The sequence below is a fragment of the Odontomachus brunneus genome, unplaced genomic scaffold (genome assembly GCF_010583005.1).
Source record: "Odontomachus brunneus isolate Ranch 3 - 2012 unplaced genomic scaffold, Obru_v1 Obru_scaffold_301, whole genome shotgun sequence".
NCBI classification, from domain to species: Eukaryota; Metazoa; Arthropoda; class Insecta; order Hymenoptera; family Formicidae; genus Odontomachus; species Odontomachus brunneus.
The window spans coordinates 70,070-97,342 of record NW_022639751.1 but is presented as its reverse complement, the minus strand read 5'-3'; the positions used below and the strand labels follow the sequence as shown (position 1 = coordinate 97,342).

The 27,273-nt window shown below is 41.6% G+C and overlaps 1 protein-coding gene across 10 annotated transcripts in view; it reads left to right on the top strand.

Moving 5' to 3' along the window:
• Window positions 1-27,273, top strand: part of LOC116853287 (multidrug resistance protein homolog 49) — an 81,953-nt gene that overhangs the window by 23,057 nt on the left and 31,623 nt on the right. For 2 of the 10 annotated variants that reach the window (XM_032834291.1, XM_032834286.1), the window contains exons 1-2: window positions 5,162-5,305; window positions 25,948-26,081. In XM_032834291.1, coding sequence (XP_032690182.1) covers window positions 25,963-26,081 — 119 coding nt within the window. In that variant the 5' untranslated portion in view covers window positions 5,162-5,305; window positions 25,948-25,962. Of the gene's footprint in view, window positions 1-5,161; window positions 5,306-7,418; window positions 8,293-12,284; window positions 12,761-16,736; window positions 18,447-25,947; window positions 26,082-27,273 lie in introns of those variants that run through there. The other 8 variants (XM_032834290.1, XM_032834285.1, XM_032834284.1 and 5 more) reach the window with 7 other exon arrangements.

Below are 27,273 nucleotides of genomic sequence, written 5' to 3'. Positions count from 1 at the left end.
GTAAATATAGCGGGCCAAAGCTATGGCAATACTTATTAATTAATTTAGTTCTGTAAAATAAATTATTTATTTGACAGAAGTAAAATTTATTTGCTTCCAGAATATATTTGGTAAATAAAACTTATTGAATAGTTGAGCAAAATAAGTGATTTTTTAGTAGTTACAAAATTTTTGGTAGGTTCAACCAACCATCTATAATAATAATAGATATTGAAACGATATAATAGCTGCAAATGAATGAATTTTTTATATTGGTAATAAAATAGAACTCGTACCTACTGAATTTTTTATTACATGGGATATAACAATTTCATAACAATTATCAAATATCTGCTCATAACTGTAATATATTTCATATTAAATATTTAACATTAAATAACTATTACTAAATTATTTAATTGATGTTACTGTGAATGCAATTACGTCATACTTCCGATCTATTAAATATTTGGTAATTATTATCATATTTAGTATTAGTTACTAAGGATTCAATGAATTTCTGTAACTAAATGCAGTTTGTTATAGTTACCAGTCTTTTCTCTCAGTGTAGAGGAGACACTTAGAGGAATTCCCCGCTTACAAATAAAATATGTTTTTTGGATGCAGTTAACAAGATCGTGGCGCATATTAACATGAAGGTTGTCTCTGTCATGTTGGTACAGTTGTCTGAGAAATTGTAACAACGAAATTCTGAAATATAGAACATCTAGCCCCGATATCTCCTACAGTTCTCGTAACCATCCAGCTTTAGTAGCAACAATATAGAATAGTTTGTCAAATTGTATATACTGATTCTACGTAACGAAACTTGTATACTCGTCACCATTGCTATTCATTTTTCTTTGAGTATCGATTTATTGCGATGAACTTGATAACTCCGTCTCTGTCGAGCAACGAGAATTAATTCATGGACTTTGAGCGTTACTCATTTTCGACGTCCGATGCGTTCCCGGCGCCGCCGTTAGCGAATCGACCGAATTGGGCCGAAGTAGATTTCAACGACAACGATCACACACGCTAATAACGACGTAACTCGTACGTTTGCCATGCGGATTAATTCCGCCCAATTTCGTGGTGTTTCACAGATGCTTCGAGCCTCGGGATCGACATCAAACCCAACCCAGAGCATATTTCGACTGAAACGTGTGCCCGTCCTCCGCACGGCTTCGGTGTCCACGATACCTCGAGGTTGGCACAAAGGTCTCTTTGCCGTGCTCATAACTGTTAGCGGGACGCAATTGCGACGCCAGATGATATTCCCGACTATTGCGGTAACACAGCGGAACTGAGAAGGTTCCGTTTCCACCCACGATCGTCCTTTGTCATGCGAAATTCTCTGCCGCTGCATCCGGAATCTCCGCTGCTCGTCTTTCACTATTTGCGCGACTGTTAGAATCGTCGCGATCGGGTGGTGGAGTGAATCGAAAATTGCCGGGGTGAATACGGCTTGCAACGGCGATGGTTCGGTGCACGAATTAAACCGATATGAATATGATAGAATTGAAACCGAATATAATTGAGACGCGCGAGTCTTCACAATTCACGACACGTCATCGATTTGATCTTCCTGCCCGAAAACAAACTTCCGCTCGATAGTCTCAAACATGAGCTTGTAAATAACGGGGGACGCAGGGAATCCCGACACTCGCCGTTATCGTTATTTATCGGCGTCGCGACAAGTGACCACTCCATCGTGCGGATTATCGCGGATCACTGACTGATTGCTTTTTGCGGATTTTAATTTCGCGTCACCGCTCTCTCGCGGAGCAGCTCGTCTTCACATCCGGATGACACCAGCGCGTCGCGGCCGTCGCACGTGTGTCGCGTTGCGAGCGACAGCGCGGCGGTCTGTCACTGACAAATCACTCGGCTCGTATCGAAAATGTAACCTCGTTCGATCGTCCCGCGTAATAATGCGATAATTCAACGATACAAGCCGATATACGATACACAAGTGGGACGCGCGGAGTTAAACGCGACCCTCCGGCATAAATCAGCGATCTGCCTCTAATTAAAATTCCGTTTGCCGAGATATATAAAAAAGGGAGAGGGTGGAGAGCGCCCGATGGCCGAGCAAAGTGAAACTATTGTCGCGATGCGATGCTATCTTGTAATTATTCCTGATGATATCAATTAATTCGTGCCGGTTCACGCAACAAGTGATACTCCGCGGTGATATGAAAAAAGGAAAGTGAAGCGAGAACACGCACGATCTATGTGACTGCTGCGTCCAACGTTTTTGGAACTCTAAGGGCCGGTTTTTCCAACCTCTTGCTAAGCTAACTAACAGTTAACTCATACGTCTGTCTTTGTTTCTCCTTTAAATTAGGTAGAAACAGACATAAGATTTAACTGTTAGTTAGCTTAGCAAGAGGTTGGATAAACCGACCCTAAGACTTGTGTTAATAGTCGTTACTTGAAGCTGTACTCACGTAAAATGCTCGGATATGAGTACAACATCGGATCTCAGTTTTTCTCAAGTGAATTATATGATATACTAGTTTAAGTTACTCAGTGTTGCCCGAGTTACTACAAGATCCATTAAACGTTTTGAAGCGCTTAAAGGAAAACCATGATTGATCTATAAGGCACTTCGAAGCATTTGTAGCGTCTAATGGATCGTACTAAAAGTGTCAAAGAGATGAAATCAGGCAAAAGGGATGGGCTTTCCAGGCTTCGTATAGCCTATATTTTCCCTAGGTTCTTAAAAAGTGTCTGTGTAAAATTTTGTCCAAGCTAGCGATTATGTAACTTTTTCCTAAAAGCGGAAACGTGAGAAATTTCATGTAAACTCAACGACTTTTGCGATCATATAACTTCTCGGACAATGGAAATGTGAAAATTTTCACGAATTCACGTTAGAGATAAGAATACATGATCGATAACCAGATCGGTCAAAAAACTTAAGAGTGTACAATATTAAGGGTGTAAGAGGGACCAGTCAAACAAATATTCTATTTTATACATATAGATGTAACATAACATTTATAATCACGATTCAACTAAAAAACTCATATCTAACTCTAAGACTCGTATTAACAGTCGTTAAGTTAAGGAACTTGTCTTAAATGAAAGATACTCAAATTTGAACTTAAAGTTGTGAGTGTGAATTTTTTCAATTGAGTCGCGATCTAATATCATAATATCGTAATATCGCGATTGCGTATCTAATATCGTATACGATTCAAACAAGAATAAACTCACATTCAACTTTAAATTGAAATTTTAATGTCTCATTTGAGATGAGTTTTAAGTAATTATCATTATATATAATGCGGGACTAAGGGTCGACTCTCTTTGCAATAGCAGTTTAAACTAAGATTTAAGTTTAACTTTGTCCTAACGATGTGTTTGAACAGAGTTCAAACCTACATCCAAGTTTAAATCACTATCGAAAGACCAGCTCTAAGTGGGCGAAGGGAGCGCTCGATTTCCATGCGTTTCAGCGATGTATTGGAGATGTACAGCGTGTACATCCGAATATATTCCCGAAAATTCCAGAATAACAACCGTATTGTTCTCTCGGTGAGGATCGCGGTTGGAAAAAGAGGGAAAATGGAGGGAAAGGGAGGAAAAAAGGGAGAAAGCCGAAGAAGTGGGTCACTCTGTCAATTCGGGCGAGCGGTCCTCTTCAGTCGCATGCACTCGTACACGCGGCTGCAGTTGCTGCGGCTGAGATCGCTCTGTCTACGTCACGTGCAGCGCACAGCGCGAACAATCGATGTCGCCGTTTCGCCCGACGAATGCGACACTGTCGTCGCACGGGTGCTCGAAAGTTTTCCCCGGCGAAAGCTCCGATCGCGTTTATCTCATTGGCTCACCTGTCCGCGCGTCGTCGCGACTTCCATTGAGGTGACTCGCGAGGAAGAAAGGGAGAAATCACAGATCGATCAGAATCGCGCGCGCGAGCCCGCGCCAGATGTCAAGGCTTGCCCAGAGTTTCGCGCACCGGTAACCCACATTTACCCTCCGCCAAGCCTGCGCACAGATATTTTCCGGCCACGACGCGACTCGTGCTGTACCGTTGAACGCCGCGGTTGTCTCAAATCCTTGGTGCTTCGTCTCAAGGTCCACCTACAATTGAATTAAGCAGTAAGACACAAGCAGTAAGGAAATGGATCAATCACAGTCGATTGTTACAAGAATAACACAGGCCCACAATTTAAAAAAAGTTGTCTGGGGGTCTGACTAGATGTACTATACGTATTTTGGGCTGCTGAATCCAAATCCGGTGTCAGATTTGCTCCATCACCCTTGAGTTTCCCGGAAAATCGAGGAAATCGTGAAAAGGAGCAGATATCCAGGTTTTTACGGAGACATGTATTCAAGAAAAATTCTAGAGTGACGAATAACCCCACAACCAACGTTGAAAATACATTATGTACTTCAACATGGAAAACGAATCATTCTACACATCCCCTTACGGGGCAGTTGTCATCGTCTCCAACATCCCCGTCACTCTAGAATTTTCCTCGAATACATGTCTCCGTAAAAACATGGATATCTGCTCCTTTCCTCGATTTCCTCGATTTTCCGGGAAACTCAAGGGTGATGGAGCAAATCTGACACCAGCTTTGGATTCAGCAGCCCAAAATACGTATAGTACCTAGTCAGACCCCCAACACAGACAACTTTTTTTAAATTGTGGGCCTGTGTAATCAACTGTAGTTGGTCAATTTGCTTTCTGTTTACTGCCTAGTGCCAATCCCATTGGCAGATGAGCCTTCACACGCGTTGCCGTTTCGAGCAATCGCTCGATCACTTTGTGATCGCGGGCTACGCTATCAGTGCACCCGCTTTATCCTCCGCAATCGCGGAATCGTCTTGGAAATTTGTCGGGCCTTGCCGACATATCCATTGTCCCCTGAACTATCTCCCCAGTCGTCGGCTGACAACGTCGCGAATGGACTTGGTCGCAATCGAGTTTACGACTTCTCGACGGGGTGTTTCGATACCGAAGCGGGGACGATGCTGCCGTGTTCCCGACGTCGTCTATCCAGGCTATATTAGTTACGGCTAGTTGGACGTTGATCTGCTGGGTCGGCTCGCGCGTCAACCGCAGCCTCGTCCATGTGGAAGGCGTCGGTCTCGCGTCTGACGTCTTCTAAAAGGGGGCCAAGACGTCATTGCGTAAGCTTGCCGACGTCGAGGCGTCGCGACGTCAGTCAGTGAGTCGGTCAGCCAGTCGCTCGAGAGTCGCAAGTCATCACGGTGCGCGAAAAAGTCGGTTAGCAGAGCGCATCATCCGGCGCGTCCCCTCATGGTCGTCTTCAGGATCGATAGCGCAGATAAGTGATGACTCAAGGTTCGTTTGACATTTCTTAATGTTGCAATCACGGATTCCTCCCCTCTCCCTCTGTCTCTCTGTTTCTCCCTTCGAGAAGCGTGTGGCTTCGGGGAAGTTGAGGATTGATTGGATTGACTCCGGTTACACGCCTCGGGGGATTTCAAGGCCAATGGCATATCAGCTGGCAAAAACAGCCAGCGCAGGCGCCGCGACGATTGTCGCAAATGTGACGACGCGCTGTCCCCGGCGACTTTCATTCGCTTCTGCAATGCGGGATAAGCGTTGGTTTTATACTCGCGAGGTGACGCTGAATGATGCAAGCGACATGATGCCGATGAGTCATTATTACAGTCTAATAGATGACACCGTCGCGGCGTGGTTAATTTTAGCGCGCGTTTCCCACAACTCGCGTCTCACGGATACTCTCGGAGGAATGTCCGCGGAACTCTCGCAGTCGGAAAGATTGCGTTCTATGAAAGACCAGGGGAAAGAGTGCGGGATCCACGTACTCGTTCGACTGAATCGCGCGAAAAAAGGCTGGATCTTGAAATCACGATTCCAGAGCGTCATGAGCGCGTCGAATTCCGTGAGCTTTCTTCTTTAAGATGTCGCGTTGTTCTCTCTTCCCTCCCTTTGCTTCTTATGTCCTCGAACTCTTTCGCGATCTTTTCACGCGGAATTCTTGTACTTCTGTGTAATTTACACCCAAAGAGGAGGAGAAGAAAGAGAGAGAGAGAACGTTCGCAAACAGACTGTGCTCTCTGAGAAGTAACGAACGTGATTAAATTATTGTAATGTCACTGAGAAACTTATTCAATTACTGGGCTATTCCCGGGCGAATTCCCTCCGAAAAAAGGCTGCTCAATGTAATTCGCTAAATATACCCGTGACAAGTTCGTCAGTTAATTTCGCCGCGAGACAGGTGTTTCTCGATAATAGCTTAGGGGCTTTTGGGCGACGTTTAATTGCGTTTAATTGGATTCGTGGAGTCATCACACGTGATGGAGCCTCGACGGCGTCATTCCTCGTGTCGCCAACGCACGTTCCCACGCGCGTCGCAAACGCTCTTCTCCACGACGAAATCGAGGAAAAGAAGGAAAGACCAAACGAGTTAGACGGAAGACGCGTCCTTGTCGTCTCACGACGTGAAATTCCCCACGAGTGTTCTCCTCCTTTCGACAATCTACATATTTGGGGAAATTTTCCACTTTACACACACCTGACGTAAGATTTCATTAATGGATTTGTGGCTTGATTTTGCACGCGTTTCTACAAATCGATATATTCAACAAGTTGCTTATTAACGCAATGCAATACGACGCTTTATTAGATAGTACGTTCTATTATGAAAGATCAAACGGAATCTTCCAGCAGTTACCTCAAGTGTTGCAATAAATCATTTCGCAGCAATTTAGATAAGAGAAATATTGCGCGAATTGGCGAAAGTTTTACTGAGCGAAATTTATGGCCACGTGTAAAAACATAACGCCGGGTATCACACCGATATTTAGTGTTACACGAAGAGAATTATTGAAGTTTCTCTTCGCATAAATTTTTTTTCTATTTTATTATATTTTCAACAGTCTAGAAACAAACTGTTAATACACTGAGAGAAATTATCTGATAAAAAATTAACAAACGGATATTTTCGATCAAATTTCGGTAAATTTTTATATCCCATCAGAATATTCGATTAAATTTAATCGAATACTTTCGTTCGTAATGACATTTTATCAGATAAATCGATAAAAAAGTTATGAACCTTCTCATCGCATGTTTTCTGGTCGAATACAAAATTCATCGGTATTTTGATGGGAAATGTCTGTTAATTTGTTATCGGATAATTCCTCTCAGTGTAAGATCTATCTTGCGGAAGAACATGATAAATTGCGCCAGAAATATAGCAAGTATCTTGGTAGTATACTTCAGTTTCTAAAATACAAATAGCACATATGAAACGAAAGGATAGTGACTTACTACGGAATGTCGATCTATTCCTCGTTTGCAAAGTTCCACAGCAATTTTCACTTCAAAATTCTCTCCGTGTACTGTTCGATCGATTTAAAGTTGATTTTTATGTTTCACATACAGAGGAGAGGAATTGCGCTCTGCTCCACCGCGATGTCCACTCGCAAAACTTTAATTCACAATCGTGATGCCCCGCGAAAAGTGCATCGCAAATGCTGCATATTGCAAACGCTCAATCTCGAGCCAGCGTTCGACAACATCTAGTGTTTCATAGGGTGGAAGAGAGGGTAGGAGAGGAAGAAAATTTCGCCGCATGTTTCGCCGGAGCGAAGTGGACTGCGGGGCGTCGCGTTTCATTAATAAAGAACACACGCGGGCGTTTCTCCACTCGGAAGTCGTGCGCGCCCTCTGCCCCTCGGTCGATTACTCGTGCACGACCGCAAAACCGCAAATTCGAGTCTCGCATGAATCCTTCATCGCACGTGACGCGCGTTTCCAGCCGTCGCGAGATCGACCTACGGTTACACGCGCGCGGCCGGGAAACTCTTCGCCCACCGCAGTTACATCAATCTTCAACGGCGTGTTATCTATTGTGCGGCCTGCGTGGCTATAAAAGGCAGCGTCTTCGCACGAGTACCCTTAGTTAATTCGCGACTATTATCGAGCGTGACGCGACGCGACACAACGCGGCGCGACATCTCCTCGCTCGTTCCCTCAAGACGACATCCCAGCGACATCCCGTAGGAAGAGAGCAGTGCACGTGTGCGTCTGCGATCGATGCACTCCAATCCGGACAGTGTGCGCCCCTCGTACCCCTGGACACGTGTGCCCCGTATGTTCGAGGACGAAGGCAACACTTAAGACGAGAGAAAGAGAAAGAGAGAGTAGGCGCGACCACGTTAATCGAGGGATCACAGTGACAAGCGGCGTAGTCTCGTAGCGAGGGGATACTTATGACGGGGTCCAGCCTGGATACCCCGTCGTCGAGCACGTCGAATTTATTCGGGATATCGATTGGAAACAGCAGCCGAGAGAAGGTGAGTTGGTCCTCGTCATCTCGCAACTGACGACGAAGATTCGCGCGCGGCGAAGGATATTCGCGTTGATTAGATCGGGGCGGACAGTAAATCGAATCGGCAATCAGTCGAAATATTTTCGAGATCTAGCTGAAAGAGAGAGAAAAAGGGAGGGAAGAAAAGAATCTGCACTTCATCCCAAGTGTTGTGACGATTATGAACTAGGACGTGCGACGCCTTCAATTCCGAATCGTCTGGCTCGTTCGAAGGGGTAGATCCGAGCGGATCGCTTACGTCTGGTGCGTGATCGAATCCAGAATCTCCTGTTATTATCGCCGTCCACGTTTGTACCGGGCGATCCCGATGCTCGTGTTTGTTCCTGCAGGATTGATTCGATGTCGTGGGACTAGAATAATCAATGTCGGTCATATAGTTTGCAGGTAGCAGAACACGGACAATCCAGTGTCCGACGCGCGCGCGATGTTTCTACTTTCGAGCAACGCGCGCATGTCGCGATTCCGTTGAATTATCACATTAATTTCAGGCGTGCGAGTCTCTCTTCCTTTTTATCGCTTTATTAATTCATTACACACGTCTCCAAATTACACACACGTCTCCAAATTACACACACGTGTCTCCAAATTACACACACGTTATATAATATTTCTCATATTTTTTTTATCATATTTATCGATATATTGTGTGCGAATAATCTTATCTGTCGACACACGTGCGAGGCCGGCAGCTAAAAACCTTTAAATAATATCACCGACATTAATTTCCACTCAAGAAATAAGGTAAAAATACTAATGTCTGGATATTAATAACATTATCTAACTGTGGACATTTTTATGGTAGAGGAATTTTGTGTTTAGTTTAATGAGTTTTGCCTGCAAACATATATACGATGGGTGTGACAATAATTGTCTCTTGTATATTTATGTATGTATAATAAAATGTCTATTTGGCTGTAGGTTTCCTGTAGTCTTAAACTCTTTGATCGATTTGAATCAAATTTCATATAGTTACTTTCTAAGACCCTGCGGAAAATGTAGGCTATTATGAAACCTGAATACCTCACTTTCTCCTTGATTTCATTCCCTTGGCATTTTATGATAACTCGGACAATGTCGGATAGTTTAAGCTAGTATTCTATATTGCGAAAATTTAAATATTTACACACTCATATATATATTAAATATATAAAATATCGTAATATATTAAATATTACGATATTACGATATTAAAGTAATATATATTATATATTACTTTAATATATTAAATATCGTATTTTTTTAAAAACCAAAACAATAAGAATGTCGAGAATTAGGTACCAGTGTTATTAGTGTCCAAGCATTGGCATTTTTACCTTATTCGATACTTCTCACGTTTCTCTTTCAGTCTCTCCCACATTTTCCCTTCGCAATTATGATGTTGTTACACAGCATCGTGCGTGCAAACAAGAGAAAACGCATGCGTAATAAGTACGAACGCAATAGGAAATCGAGAGTAGCATCAAAGAGCGATGCCTGGCCTATGATCCGCAATCAGTTACCTTTCATATTTCCTCCCCCCTTTCGTCCTGAGTGAATTCACCGTGCGAACATCATTATACGATCGCCATATGCGCGTATATAAATTGTATTTGCGTCTGATTACGCGTGGCGCTTCATAAAGTCGAGGGCCACATTATCGTTGATCGAGGGCTGTCGATATCGAGTGGCCCGTCTACGCGAATTCGCCGTTATTCCCCGCTGCTGCGCGCCGTTATTAAGATTGTTTAGGATTACTCTGTTCCTCCGGTCCGGATATATTTCAGCGATAATGAATTTTCGCAATTATTCGAACGCCCGAGGGGCATTTTTCTCCCTCTCCTTCCTCCCTCGCTCTCCTCCACCATCTCCCGCGCAATAAGGTCTGGCTGTTACCGGACGACCCGGGTCGATCTATTATTATCGCGCCGCTCCCTCGAGAGAGGAAAAAGCCGACGATCTTTTGAGCACCGCTGTGCCAAGTTTTTCAGCGAAATTTTCGTTTGTATTCGCTTAACGCGCGAACGACACGTCCCGCCCGCCATCTTTCTCGCTCCTGAGAAGAAGTTTCAAAAGAACGAAAAAACGACCACCAGCTGGCTCCTGAAAGTAATGCGTAGCGTTTATTAAATGCGCTCGTCGAACTCGGCACGTTAGTCGTGTACATTGACCTGCAACGAAGAAGACCGAAATTTTGGCACGCGTCGCAAACGTGCCTTCCGTCGCTCCCCGCATAGAAATTCCACAAGATTCTCCCAGATACAGCACAGATTCTGATTAAAATGCCCAAATTTGTGCCAAAATTGCTGCCAAAATCCCACTAATATACTAACAGGAGATCCCATTCTTGTCTCAAACATGGACTCTATGTCTAGAATTGAAACAAAATTAATATGACTTTTTCTAATCGATAATATCGATATACTTTTATGATATCAAATAGAAAGTCTTATTTTTATATCAATTATTGTATTTAATAGAATAAAAAATAAATCAAATATTGAAATTAAATATAAAAATGACAAATAAAAACACTGAATATTTTACTGAATAATAAAATTATTTATGAAGTCAGCATGTTTTATTCAATTCTGAACGTGAAATGGGGATCAGAAAAAAATACTGAAAAAATATACTGAAAAAGAAAAAAGAAAAAATACTTTGTCAATAGAATAAAGTATCAAAGAATGAAATATTTTGAAGACACTTTGAGCATTCAACCGAATAATGAGGTTGTTTGAAAAGCCAACATGTTTTATACAATCCTAACGTAAAATTAAAAGCAGGAAAAATATAGCAGATTACGCAGCGGAAGTGCGCGCACTCTGCGCTTCGAATTGCGCTCGGCAGTGCATTGACAGCGGCATGTCAAATATTTGCGAGCACAAATAAAAATCGCCGAGTGTGCGCGCGATTGCGAAATGTTTTGCGAGAAGCAGGTAGCGCGTGCGTGCATGCGCGCATGGATTTGCGCACGCACTGCGCTCCGCACGCATGGACGCGTTATCAGAAATGCGCAAGATGATAAACAAATTTCACCGTCTGACGACATTTGTCGAGAGCGGATTAATTCGCCCGCTAATACGCAGTCGCGCGAATCGGATAAGAACGAACTGCCGGTCTCCTTTCCTTTTCCCTTCCCCCGAAAAAATACGCATAATATTTCTATAATTTCGATTACGCTCGTAATGCTCGGATGTGCCTCCTTCTAATTGCCGGGCATGAAGAAGGTTAATTAAGTACGTAATAAAAATTGTATACGACCCGCGCGGATTATGCAATCCCGGTGAGAACTCTCGCGAGCTAATTTCCGAAAAATAGACAGTTGTATCTTGTAGTGCTGTTATCGATATTGCCGTTATCGTGCCACGAACTTTTGCGTCAGAAACATTCCGTTCACCGCGATAACTCAGCACCGAGGCATTCTTTTATACTGATTCCCGGCAAAAATGACACGAAATTTAATTTGTAGGTATTTATGAAGCGGCACGTCTCGCGAGCAATAGAGAAAGAGAGAGAGAGAGAGAGAGAGAGAGAGAGAGTTAGAAAAAGGGAAATCTCAAGTATTGTCCGATAAATATTGTCCGATAAATTGATCAACGATTTTAAAAGAAACAACAAAAAGGAAAGAAACGTGTTTCACGTATTTATCAGACATGTCCGCGATTTCGATAAGAAAGTCGCTTCGTCGCGTGAGTCGCTTCGTACTGTCTCCTCGCGCTGTTATATAAACATTAAAATCGATATCGACGCGCGTATCGTGACTGTAAGTTCGTTAATCGTGTCTCCTTCGTTCGCGGGAATATTCGGGCGGCGGGTCGCGCTAATTGAAATTTCCTGGATGTCGCGCGCGAGAGCGTGAGATGATTAAACTCATGAAAAACACAAAGCCGCAGGCAATCTCGTACGGCATGCGTCTCTTTCCTGATTGCTGCTGATAAGCAGCAGTTCAATCAATCTTATCATCTTTGCGACATCGTGTGAAATTCCCGCGGGGAAAAAGCAAATCCCGCAAATCCTTACGCATTTAAACTCGCTGCACTTGCGTCATCGCGCTCTTTGTGTTAAGCTAGATCTCTTTTCGCTCGATATTTGTCGCGTCACGGCGCAATGATACGTCAGGGACATGTAAGCTATTTTGCCGACGAAGAGACCTTAGAAGAGATCTTAGATGCTATAAAGATAAAGATAGACTATAAAGTGCAGACTAATAGTGCGAGAAACGGAGAAGATTTCTCTGCGGACGCGTCAGGCCAGCGTTGATTCCTGTAACAGTATTAAACAGCAAACTCTCGTAACGGGATTGGACGGTCGACAAGTCAAGGATACTTAGTTGCGAGTGTTGGGTCGAGCATTTTGAGCTTTGTCACTGCACGAGACACTGCAAGCGCTAATCCTCTTCGTTAAGCGAGCGCTTCAGCTTCAACGTCGCGATTGCATCGTCACGCGGTGTTCCGGTACGTAATAATGAAGCAAAATAATCCCCGCTCAAGTCTTCCCTCTGGAAACAATCACATGGATCTACTTACCCGTTTTGTTAACTCGTCGCATTCCCAGATCGAATCCCATGTCGTTACCCGGTACAACAACTTGAAAAGTACCGCGCGTTCAATTTTTTTTCGCGAGAGCAAACTGAATCAATTTTACGGAATTCGCGAACAAACTTCGCGCAAGCTCGCCCTAGTTACTCTCTACTTGTTCCGCGATCAATATTTGCGAAATATTTGCGTTGCGTCTTTTTTTGCGCGCAAAAAAGTATATACTTCAAATGAATACTTGCTTTATTCGAGCGAATTGCTCGTTTCAAGTACCTCACACGTTTTTAATATAAATCTATTGTCAGTTCATCACAAGTATCAAAGAGTGCGGCCAAGATGCTCTCCAATTTCTTCGTGTATTCGATTTCCTAATTAATTTTATTATAAAATCAAACATAATTACGAGAGTAGATTACGAAAATATAAGTTCCCAAGTATTTTCTTTTATCATCCCTGAGAAAACAGGCTTTAAAAGTTTCAAGTCTGACAGATAAAAATGGTCTGGCGCCATACAAAAATTAAAGAATATAATTTATTGTGTAAATAAGATATTTTTATTCAAAGTATTATTTGCATCAAGAGTCATATGATCAAGAGTCAAGTTCTCGTTGGAATGTCAAAATCATGGTGATAAACGTATCCAAGGAAGTAGATGATGCGTATAACATAAAATAATAATCAAAGAGGGAGGATAGGGAGGATAAGGGCCTATTAAAAGCCAACACACACAGGAGTAACAGCGTAATTAGGATTAATTTATATAATTAATAGTTAGTATATAGCCTTAAGGCTGTATGAGAAGAACTTTATTTAAAAAACAATAATCGGAAATCATACGCGTTTCAGCCCTATAAAATGATAAAACGGGCACGCTTTGAAACTTATATATTTGTAATCTCACGACTATCTTTGATTTTCTATTTTTCTATAACAAAATTAATCAGGAAATCGAATACGAAGAAATTGGAAATCATCGGTTCCCGCACTCTTTATTCAAAATACATTCAAAGTCCCAGTAAAAAGTTCAGTGAGTTTAGCATTTCAGTCAAGAATGAAATTAAAAGAGAAATTCGGTTTGCTTACTGCAGAGCTTACTATACAGAGCCGAGCCAACTTTTTCTTCCGTAAAGTTTTACGATATCCCCGTAAAGAGAAAATAAATTCTTCTCTTGGTACAAAAGCTTCCCTAAAATTTCTAATGAGTATTTCTTTTAAGTTCGTTATTATCAGGACATTTCCTATTGAAGATAAGCATTACTTAAGAGAAGATAAGTAAGCTGAGTGATCGCTTTTTCTAGTAGAATGACATATTTTCCTGCGTGTATCATCCTGCGAGAGAATCATGGCCGAACGGTCAGTAGCACGTTATTTCCCGAATAACCCTCCATTTTCATCGACTCTTTCACGGAATTTATCGCCACGGCAGCTCGCGCATCCCACGACTGACCTAGACGCGTTAGAACTACCGAGTACTCGTTCCGCTACTTTTCCCTCCGTCGCATTTCCGCGGCGCGGTGTCTCTCTCCTGAAGTCAGTTGTTCCTTTCGCAGGTTACATCGAGATACTCCGCGAATCCCGGCGGATAAAGCCTCACCTTAGCAGGGATGATCCTGCGAGATGGTCCCACGGTGGCCACGAATCGATTAGCTACTGAAAGAACGTTGCTCGCACAAACCAAATTTCCAGCTCCGTATTATCTCGTTATACGAAAACGCTGAAGTTTGCGATGCGTTTCACTCTGATGTATTGGAAGCTCGAGAAGGAAAAAAAGGGAGACAAAGACAGAAAGAGAGAGAGAGAAGAGAGAGAGAGAGACAGAAGTGCGATACCTGAAAACTCTTTCTCGGGAAAGTAAGAAAACTCTCTCAAATAGCGTTTCAAGTAATTACCCTTAGGATCATCTTTACCCGGAGAAACGACGGGATAAAGTTAAGTGGCTGCTGTTGCGCTGCTTGTTTCGATGCTCGTGAAAATTCAATTAGCCGCGCGTTCGCGTCGTTAGCAAATTGAGTTAGAAAATTAATTGACTTCTTCCTGTGTATCGGCGAGCCGTCCAATTTCGTCACCAACGGCGAAGAAGACCCTTTGCGTCATTCGCGTCAATCGATTCGCCCGCGTGCCGTTCCCCTCGCCGGAACGACGGACTTTCCTTCCGCACGTTTTCGCCACGCGTTTCAACATTAGTTAACGAACTTCAGTCGTTCTTATCGTTTTTCTCTTTTTTTCTTTTCGTACGCCGAAGTTTGTGTGTCTGCTGGGAATATCAAATCTTGGACTAATCTCTCCCCGACATGACGTGTCGCGTGCCACCATCGATCTTCTCTCGGCTTTCGCAACATTGCGATATCGTTGCGCTTGCCGTTGCGGCGCGTTAGGCGTTATTAGCGAGAATTCGCACGACTTGACCGTCCGATCGGCACGCAAGGACGCCTGCGACGTCGAGAGCCATTTATCGGCGTCGCATCGCGGCGATGATTATTCTCAGGCATTTCGATTTGTCGTCATTGAGCCACGCGAAGTGTTCTAGCCGCCTCTTAATAACGGTGAACCGATTCGAGCTCAAGTTTCATCGCGTTACGGCGGTAGTGCGAAAGCAAATCGAGTCTAATCTTATCTCCCGTAATCAGTCACTACTATCAGGCCGTAGATATTGTTACTACACGGAGAACAACTAGTATCGGATTACCGTTCGATAACGTTTCCCGGGATTCGCTGTGATCATCATCTGAGACTTGGGGTTTCATCATCTTGTTGTCAGCAGTCTCATTTTACGGTTATATAATCGTCAAATATAATATCGAGGGCTGTTTTAACCGACTTCAAAACAAGGAAATTCTCAGTGCTGTATGTACGTTTGTATTGTATTATACTTTAGAATTTAAAAACCGTCAGAGTTATTGAGATAACACTTTTAATTTGATATGTTATCTACATGATTCTTCGGTTGCATTCTGTTTCATATACATACGCGCATTTTCTAGAGTGTATGTGACATGAATTATAGATAAATATACGCATATGCGTGAAACGAAACGCGGCCTTGGATTATTCATATTTGTCCACGTTGACTTGGACATTGGGTGATTCCATTATTTTCTTGAAATTCAAAAACATTCAGAAGTACAAGAGATTTTTATTTTCAACCGACTTCAAAAACAAGCTTTTAGTAAATAATTGAAAAGTACGAGATAAAAGACTTGAAAAAAAGCTTTTAATAAAACGTAAAATAAATAACTATATCTTTTTCGGTTTTCCTCTGTTTTTGAGACAGGTCAGAAGATTAGTCACAAAAAATGTTTATTAAATGCAGCCTCTAGAATTGCAGTGCAAAAGAGAAATCTTTTGAGAACTCATGCATAGAACCCGAGACGATTGCGCAATCACAAAACAAAGGAAACTTCACGATCCTATAGTCACCCGGTATCGGATGACGCCAAACACATTTGTCTTTTTCTTCCTTTTTTCCTGACAACTTACATATCACATTACTTTAATTTTTAACCTACATTACCTCCGACTATCTTTTCATCTAAAGACTCTCCCACTATCTTAATATTTTCCCGATAGCACAACGTCAAAGACACGTCTGTTTCTCCACCCAGCTTTTAATAAAGTCCTAAAGTGTGAAATACAACTGCAAATCCTAATGTGTCAATTTAACTTATCTGTGTAATTTCCAGAAACCATTTTATCCGTATTACTTTAACACATACAAATTTATAGTATTTTACATTCGAAATAAATAATGTGATTTTAAAATGAAAAACATGTTATATAATGTTAAATATGTATTATGAAAATCACAAAATTGAAAACAGCTAAAAATAAATTGCAGCTGTTAACTTAAATATTATTTTGGCTGAATTTTTTACACGGTTCTTACCGTTTTGAGTCACGCTATTTTACATGCTTAAACGTATTAAATTATAATTTACACGTCTTAACGTGTTAAATGACGTGACTTAAAACAGTAAGGAACGTGTAAAAGGAGTTTCAACCAAATTATACGTTTATGTGCTTAAAGATAACGCATTTAGATTTGCAATGTAAATTTAAATCAATATATCAAAGCATCAGTCCTCTTTTTTGTCGGAGTGACGTACGGGCTGCACCTGACGAGTTTACAAAAAGAGCTAATTGTCTTGTTATTGTTTACGTAAAGAAACAGAAACTATAGCCAACGGTCGTATAGTGGGGAAAGTGATAAAGTTTATTCGATAAGAGGAATATGTTTATAAACACGGGGCTCGTTGGCAAATGGACGTATTGCGTGGTCGCATACACTCTTCATTTTCTAACGAATGTACTTCCACAATGCTATCTCAATATTCTAACAATATTAAAAGACGGTGCAAAAACTTGACTATACTGCAAATGGCTGAATTACTTTTTACATATTTCAAGTTGCGTTATTTAACACACTTAAGCGCGTTGAATTATAACTTACACGTTTCAGACGTGTTAAATTACGTAACTTAAAGCTCTAAGAGAGAAATCAGTGGAAAGAGCTTCAGTCAAATTGCATATTTATGCATTTAAAAATAATATACTTAGACTTGCAGCGTGACTGAGACAATAATCATACCTTTTCTTTTTGTATTATTTATCTTCTGCAACATAGTTAACTGCTTATCTGATTTTTCTCTTTTTCGATCGACTTATATCGGTAGAATATTAAGACAGGATTGTAGGCACATAGAAATATTGATTGAACACTATTATGTCCCGCGTGGTCTCCGCATAATTTTATATTTATATTTTTCTTACGAAAGAGGAAGATATGAATTGGACAAACACAAATAAAATTACAAAGGATACTGACGACGCTCAGGAACTTCGGGACTTTCGACCTAAGAGTCGTCAATGCAACCGTTAAATAAATAACTATATTTTTTTCGGTTTACCTCTACTTTTGAAACACGTCAGAAGATTAGTCACAAAAAGTGCTTACTAAGTGCAGCCTCTGGAATCGCAATGCAACGAAAGAGAATTTTTTGGGAATCCATGCACAGGACCCGAGACGCACAAAACAAAGGAAACTACGATCCTACCTAGTATCAGATGACGCCAAACGCTTTTGACTTTTCTTTCCTTTTTTCCAACAACTCATATAACGTTACTTTAATTTTTAACCTACGTTATCTTCGACCCTTCGCAGTAAAAGACTCTCCCACTAGCTTATCTCCTACTATCTATTTACTAAATAGCACAACGTGCAGGACATATGTCTGTTTTTCCACTTACTGTTTTAACCGAGAAGAATTCTTCTCGATAGTTCTTTCTGTCTTCTTCTCGTCATACGTCACTTGCTACATCCGCCCCACTTTCACTGCTTTCAACGAATCCAATAACTTATCCGCAAAATCGAGCCTATACTGCGAGCTTAACCGTTTCTTCCTGATTCTCTCGGTACTCACTCTCTTTGTTCAGTTCATTCGACCTAGACACAAGAACTTCTTTCCGTATGGTTAACTTTTTTTCGATTGTCCGTTCACTCAATATCAGCTAGAATTTAGTGGTGACATTTATTAGTGGTGATATTTACACTTCAAACGTTTACTCACATTCATCTTGGCAGTGTAACATCTTGTGCACGATCTACCATGTAAGTGACCATTTCACCAGAATCTACCATTTCCAGAATCGTAAACCTACTTTTATTATTTTAATAACTAAATTATTCTGATTCTATCTCATCTCTCAAATTCTCACATACACACGTACCGAAATCAACGCGTTCCGAAATCAACAAAAATCGGTGCACAAACCTTTTAGATCACGAGTGTACACTGAAACAATTAGTAATCATATCATGTCAATATATTACACATTCTGATTGCATCAAATTTTGAATTGTACTACTTTAAGTTGCACAAACTAACTTTATTCTAATCTTCACATTCTTTCCTACCCCAATAATGTCGATTTATAAAGAAAAATTCTGTTTCGTGATAAACGATACTCTGTATTGTTTTTAATTAACCAATCTCTTAAAAAAGGAGACTGTGTTCTATATGATATATGTTATATCATATAGAATCATCGATGTTAAGTTTGTTTATCCACATGAAAGATAAATTTAATATTGTTTAAATCAATCTCTCGGTTCTTCATTTTTCACGTTCAGAATAATTAATAAATTTGTTTTATTCTAAATTTAATTCAATTTCAATTTCAATTTCGTCAATGCATTTTTGTCAATGCAAATGTTACGGGCTCTCAATCCATAAAATTATTTTTCTCTAACACTCTAACATAGGTCCAGGTAAAGAGATAAAGTTTTCTGACTTAAATTAAGGACCACTCGTCGCGTGCAGCGCGAAACGGAGACCCTTTCCGCCTCTGACCTGCGCTTTGCAAGCGCGAGCGTGGTAATTGCTCATCTGTCGTGAGCGTAATCGTCACGTGACAACATCATTCCATACTTTTGAGATTTCTTTTGTTTTTAAACGATATCATGTTACACGAATCCGCGGGATTTTTAAGAACGAGTCGAGAAAACACTGATTCCAAATTTTCACTCAAATCACACACAGCGAGACCAAGCGCCGACCGTCTCGTTTTCGGCTTCGTATTTTGCTTGTGCAATTTGCGCATTCCACGCGCAAATACCTTCTTTGACTTTGATTTAATTTTCTCGTGGCACGGAGAAACGCGGAAAATGTATAGAGCGAGCAGAGAGAGCGCCGGGTGCGTTGTGTTCTTTCGCGTGCTCGCGGCCGCCTCCCGCGCTCGTATTTTCCGCCTCTCCGGCATCATTTTCCATTCGGGGTAGGGGCGCTGACCGACGAAACGGATGCGGAAACGCGACCGTGAATCGTTGCGTTACGAGCCCGCGCGCGCATGCATTCATGTTCGTGCGGGCGGACCGCAAGAATTGCGGTCGGGTTTGAAAGTACGATGGAAATTAATTTGCCGAGCTTAACGAACCCCAAGAGCCGCAAAGCAGCGGGAGGTACTGACGGAACGTCGTGTTAATTACGTCGGCACCGACCGGTGTACGCGCGGTTTTACTTCCACCCGTCGGCGAAAAAGAAAGAAGAATCGAAATATCGCGATTCGATACTCAAGTCCGTTCTTCGATATGCAAGAATGGTTGTGAAACAAAAAAAATTGTTAACGAACGGCGAGCCGAGAGTTTGCGGAAATAACACGCGCTCGCCTAGCTGACCGGAGCGAATTCGTGGCGAGACGGGCGATTGAAAGTATCTGTAAGGTAAAAGCATACCAATGCTCGGATACGTAAAGTAAAAGCGCCATTTCTCTCAAACTGTAAGAGAGAAAGAAAAAGAGAAAAAATATCTAAAAATATATTTCTTTGATGGAAATTTTAATAACGTATTTACGTTTAAATTTTTTTATTTAAATAGAATAAGCAATTGCTTTCATGAAAAAGCTAACATTTTCTCTCTTATTAAAGATCGTTCTCTCTTAAGAAAATGCATATTCTTTTATTTGAAAAATATCCTATATTAGTATATAATATAGAATATTTATATACTATTATGTTATATTAACGCTCACTGAAACATTTACCATTTCTTAATTTTTTTTTTTCAGTGTACCTAATCCTGGTCATTCTTGTTGTTTTGGTCTTTAAATACAAATAAATTTCCAACATAGAATATATCTATATATCTATAATTTATCTATATATATAATATAGAATGTCTGTTTTGTATATTTCCTATAAACTCCTAAATTTGACAGACCAAATCTAGACTAAATTTTGCATAATTACGCTCTAAGATCCTGCGGAAAGTATAAGCTACCATGAAACCTGAAGAGCTAATCTTTTCCCCCTGATTTCATCTCCTTCACACTTTGTGATAATTTGAACAACAGGGCTACTTGAAGTTTATATTCAATATATATATATATATATATATATATATATATATATATATATATATATATATATACACACACACATACAAAGTAAATCCCGTGACGTTAGATTCTAAAATACTCCTGTTGTTTCTTATGTTAGATGAAAATGTATAAGAAATAAATTGTGTGGTTGGGAGGAATAAGTATTGTGGTAAGCCAATCTTTCCAATTTATTGTATACTTACACGTTTTCCTCTAATATGAAAGAAACAACAGAGGTATGTTAAAATCTAGCATTAGAGTGTGACTCATCCTGTATATATTTTATGTTAGAAGTATATATTTTATGTTAGAAGTTTAAATATTCGCACTTAAAGACCAAGTCGATGAGAATATCCAGAATCAGGTACATGTTCAGGTACTTTTACTTTACATAAAATATCCTCGCGTGCGGAGACAGTTATTAGTCCTCGTGTTTCGCGAGTCCAGACAACGCGTTCTTCATTATCATGTCGCGGCGAAATGTGCCCGTTTCTGCGAGGCGCAAGGGCAATAAATCGCCGATTTCACGGACACGTGTCCCGGGCGTCCGCGGAGACCGCAGTGGATTACGAGACACCTCGCCCCGTCTCGCGAGGGTCGGCTGGGAAATTAGTTTCCGGGCTTAATGGAGTTGCGCGGAGTGCGAAAGATGGGTGCACCTCCGAGGCGACGACTACGAGGCTGAAGTTCTCGCAACTTTCGCAATTTTTTCAATTAGCCGCGATTTTTCAGCGACGCGACGGCGCACGCCGCACCGAGGAACGGAGGAGAGGGCGGTGGGAGCGCGTTGCATCCCCAGTGGCAGGGGTGGTGGCGGCGGCGACGGCAGCCTGTTTGTCGGACCACCCCCTCCCACCACTTGGAGATTCCGTGACGTAACTACGTTACGCGTATACTGGGAAAGTCAAGCGACGTTATGAAAGTCTTAGACGGCCGCGCAAACTTCTCTGCTGAGGTAATCTGCGCGAGTCCCCGAGATACCCATTCTTCTCGCAGACAATACCCTTTCTGTCATTAATGGGCCGCATTGTGCGCGGCTTGTATCGCGAACCGATGAAACGCGGCGAATGCGCCTCGACGGCGGTGGCAGAGGCGGCAGCGTCGGTGACGGCTACTTCCTGCCGACTTCCGGTTTGATCGTATCGATGATTTACGAGCCTCGAAAAAGGAGCCCGAAATCGCGCAGTCACTTTTGTAAAGCCTCGAGGGAGAGTTCCCAAGCGAGAAACCCGTGCGAGTCGACAGAGATGTGTTTATCGCTGTTATCCGTCGTAATTCGAAATCCGTGTGTTTATTTGTATTTCCTCAGGGGAAGAGGTACGCGATGATGCTTCGCGCGCGAGAGTTGCAGCGAGGTATATTGGTGCGCAATCACCTTTTCGTATTTCAAGATCGGCGAACGGGTTGCGACGTTCCCGCAAAGCGATAGCGGAACGGCACGAGACAGGGTGGGAACGGACGGGTGGATTGCACGAGGGAGACAATTTATCGCGTCGGAGCCGATAAGTCGGCGCGGGTTAGATCAACTGAAACGAGGGGAAAATTTTATAAACTCTCCCGAGTCAGTTTCAGCGGCGGGAAAAAAGCTCCATTCGTTCGCTCTTTCGTTCGTTCGTTCGTTCGTTCGCTCGTTCCTTCGTTCGTTCGTTCGAGAGCAAGCGAGTAGACGGCTTATTGAAGGCCGGGGAGACAAATGAAATCGGAAAATCCTGCCGTGAAATAGGATAATCTAAAACTGGCGTGGGGCGCTGATTCCCCCCCCCCTCTCTCTCTTTCTTTCTCTCTTTTTCGCGAGTACTTAATATTGCGACGTTTCAATATCGAACGGGACACCGGGGGTTCGTTAGTTAAAGAGACGAGAACGAAGCTTCCCTTTTACTGCGCCCGGCTCGACGATTAATTTTCGAGCAGTGTCGGATCGTTTATACGTGTTTCATCCCGCGGAAGCGGAAGCAGGCGCGCACGCGGAATCGATAACGATACGATGATACGGCACTAACGAGGCAGCGGGACACGGGTGAGAGCGGAAACGCGTCTTCCAGAAGCGACGGAGACGAAGAGAAGATTCGAGATTCCACCCGGCCAAGCCGGCGCGCCGACTTAGACTATGAACCCGGCGAGAGAAGACGGGGAGACGTCACTAATTGGAGACGGCGATAAGTCGTGGTAATGAATGTCACGTCGTTCTGCGAACAGCGTCGGTCTCTCGCGTTGTTCCAACTCGCGCAGCATCGAAACGTCCCGAAGATACGAAGTCCTCGCTGCGGCATAGCGATGGAAACTCGACTATGTGAGAAATTACGCGGTAACGTTACCGTTATCGTCAAAAGACGTTCGGGACGGGCCGCGATCTTCCCGAGGACGTTTTTCAGATGTCTTTTCCGGGGGAAGCAAGTTATTTTAAAGTTAGTTTTTTACTCAAAACTAAGATGACGATACCTGATTGGTCCACATCCTGTCCGTCATTTACAGGGATGACGTGAGTGGGAATGAGAGAGAAGCTTTAGTAGGAGTCAAAGACAGAGAGAGAGAAAGAGAGAGAAGTTTTAAGTCCGGATCTACAATAGTAAGTGTTTAGCTCTATTAGGCTCTAAGTCCAAAATTGTAACGTAATTTTCGGCTACAAACATTTTCTACTGCTTCCTGAAATCATAATTTCCAAACTTTAAGCGAGTTAGCCATATTTTATAATTGTTAAAGCAGCGCGGACAATGCTTTTTGTAAAAAATTATAAGCCTTAGAGCATAAAGTTTACTAAAGGTTTACTACGCCTATTAGGTCCGAGCTAAGATTGAAACGACGAAGCACGCTGCAGTTTCTCTTTCACTTTTCACTCCTTCCGACAAATGACGGACGATGTTGTCAAATAATTTGAAGAAGATGAAAGGAGAGATATATCTCACTTTTTTCAAATTTAGGAAAAGATCATTCCTCCTGTTATCACGAAGAATTGGTGGAGCTCGAAAAACTCCAATATTACTTAATTAGAGATTGCTTATAATCGGTTCGAGCAGCAGCTTTGCCAGAAATATCGGATGCGGTTTTACAACTTTCTTAACTTTTTATGTCATGAATTTTTGTATTAAATCAATCATTTTGAAATTATGTTTCCGGAAATTTTTCGTTGCTAATTATAAATTAAAAGTCAAATTTTTTAATTAAAATTCAAAATGTTTAATTAAAATTAATTTTTAATTAAAATTCATATTGGTTTATACTAACTCCGTCATTTTAAATTTAAAAAAATATGAGTATTCTGACTTCAAATTAAGATTCAGTTTCTTAAAAAATCTGTAAGACATCATTATGAAAGATATACAAACTATTCATCTAGACTTACAGTAGAAAATATTGATTTTTTCATATTTTTCAGATTATTAATTTATAATAAAAAACAACATAGCGAAAAATCTGACAAAATTCTAAAAAAAAAACTTTAGTGTGTTCTAAATAAGTGCCTAAATTGCCGTTTCGATAAGAGTTTAGTAGAAAATAAACGAATGTACAACTGTTTCTTGTAGGAACGCTTTTATTAAACACACGGATGTTAACAAAGACGCGGCGTGGTCGAGCAAGGCCAAAGCATAAATTGAACACATGGCTAACAGTCAGAGCCAGAGACTGGAAGAGCGAACGGCTATGTCTAATTAAACGGTCGCAAAGCTCGTAAATTAACAGAGATCTTGAGCGCGAAGCAGAGAGTCTTTAAATGAGGAAAATAGGAGCTTTCCGACTACCTACCAAGCGCGAACTATTCAACGTATTTTCGAAAGAGCTGCGACTGATTCGTACTACGTCGATATTCGACTCTCCCTCTCTGTCTCGTCCCATTTTATCTCCTTTCGCGGAGCGCAACCCTTTCTCGAAAGCATTAGGAGCTTTCGTTCTCGACACGCGCAAGGATCACATCCGCGCGACTGACGTTGAATCTTACATGGATCAATCAAGTCCTGCCAAATACTCGCTAGATCTATGTGTGTAGTGAACAAGTTGCTGAAGGCAAATGTATCCATGTTTCACAGTGTCCTAACTCAGATTAAAGGAACCCTAGGCTATTTGGACTTGCAGCGCTTTGAGAGAGGTAAAAGCGCGAATCTCGTATTTTTCTGAACGCCCGCGGACGCGAGAGACAGCAAAGCTCTGCAGTGCAAAAACAAAATTTGCGTGTATTTGACAGTGCGGGAAAGACATTACCGGACAGAAGAAGTCCGCGATCGTCAATGATAATCGCGCGATTACACTACCTCGCGTGCGTCAGACTAACGTGGGGAGACGGCTATTCGATCCTGTGAATTGACGAGGAGGAGCCGCGTGAGAAACGCTCCTCGTCAGTACCTCTTTTTCCCAGCGGCCTAACGAAGTCTTATTCGCCCGTCCCTTTTTCCGCCGCGACCTTAAAAGCCCTCAGCCCCGGACTGGGGCTTTAACGTCGTTCTTGGTCGGCCGATCCGCTTTCGCGACGCCGGAGCCGGCCGCGCGCTCCCTCTTAACGGCACGAGAACCCGATATCGCATTTGCATATCGGAAAAGTCGTCGATCTGTCGGAGAGAGGGGGGATAAAGTTTCGCTTTATTCGACGTATCGACGGGCGGAAGCGAATCGACGTTTCGCTCTACGCCCGAGGACCGAACGACGGGAAACAAGGTAGCATTAACAGGATGGAACGCGCGGAGTGAATTTTCGTCGTAGCGCCGATATTAATGCAGGCTGCACTGGCCAGTCGATTAATTAACGCGGCTACTGTGCTGTCTAATCATTGTTTAGATTGGGTGTTTCGACGTGCAAACATATGATATAGTGGATAATGGCGAGAGTAAATAGGGGCGTTGTTTGCGCTGTGTAGCATGACTAATTGCGAGCGCGTGGCGCGCGACCGTTTTCGAGTGAGCGCTAGTTGCTCATTTTCTCCATGTCCGGTGGCCCGTTGACGAAAAGTTCGTTCTCCGTCGGCGATGTGCCGTCGTGCTCGCCGAGTTGCGGGACGCACGAACCAAGCGTCGTTCGGTAATGACGCGGATGTGGGATGTGAAAAAAATCAACGTTAAACGATGTGTTCGATTGATTGATTCCCGGCAAAAATGACGCGAAATTTAATTTGTAGATATTTATGAAGCGGCACATCTCGCGAGCGAGAGAGAGAGAGAGAGAGAGTTTTGGGTTTTGCGTCCGGTTACTGAAAGATCTGAAGTATTGTGGAATAATGCGATGGTGTAATTTTCTTTTTATGATTACAGATTTTTTAACTGAGAATGCGCGATGACGCAGCGAGTTTACCAGTGGTCCACGAGCCCTCACGAGGTGTCTCAGGATACTCCAATGGTGACATTCAAATCAAACTGCCACCGTCAGACAAAGATCCTATCGAAGCGTAAGTGTATTAATATCGGTGTTCGTGTTGGCTTGCTCGACGATCAGCCTTAAGGCAAGTTTCAATTCACTTGCACGGAAGAGAAAACATTAGCTGCGCCAGCAAGAATCTATGTGTGGTACTTTTTAAATTTCTTAAAGCGAAATCTCATCCAAAAAGAGTGTGAGAAGTGACAGTATTTCCACTTGAGTGTGAGAAGTGGCAGTATTTTCACTTGAGCAACAGTGAAAGAACTACCACTCGAAACCACAAAAGTGAACATTTCATTTAAAATTAGAATAGATTTCGACTTTAAATTAACGAATATTTTAATCGATTAGAGTGAATATGTTCCTGTGACGATGGAGTAAGGTAAAAGCACCAATACCTGGGCATTAATAACACTGATACCTAACTCTGAACATGTTTATTGTTTTGGTTGTTAAAAACAAATATTCAGATTTTCAATATGGAATGCATATATTCTGCGTTCAAAGTTTAAATATTCATATAATAATATAAATCAAAGGCAAATGGAAGGGAGCCAACACAAATAGCATTGCTAAATAAACTGAGATAATAGAGTGTCACACACAAACATATAATAATGTCATAAGCGAATATTTTTGTTCCTCGATTTGGGTCCCTTTTAGCTCAATATACAAAATTTATAAATGTGAAATATGTAAAACATAGTATTTCAACAAAATTTATTGAAATTATAAATAAATTCTATAAAAAAAAAGAAAACAGAACGTATATTTTCATCCTACGTTTTGAAATATGTACATGTAATCAAGGTTCTCGAGAAATAATTCATATAAATCATAGGCAAATAGAAAATAGTGAGTAGCGCAGATAGTTTTGCTAAAAGAAATGAGATAATCGAATTTTCAACATAAATATATAATGATGTTATAAATGAAAGTTTATTTATCTGTATTGGCTTCTATTTATCGTTGATTTATATAATTTGTTTCTTGGAAATTGAATTTTGTACATTGCATTGAAGAGGGTTCAAATCGAGGATCGAAATGTACATTATACATTTATGTTTGACACTCTATTGACTCACTTTATTTAACAACGCTATCTGCGTTAGCTTCTATTTGCCTTTGATTTGTATGATTTATTTCTTGACAGCCTTGATTATATGTATATATATATATATATATATATATATATATATATATATATATATATATATATATAT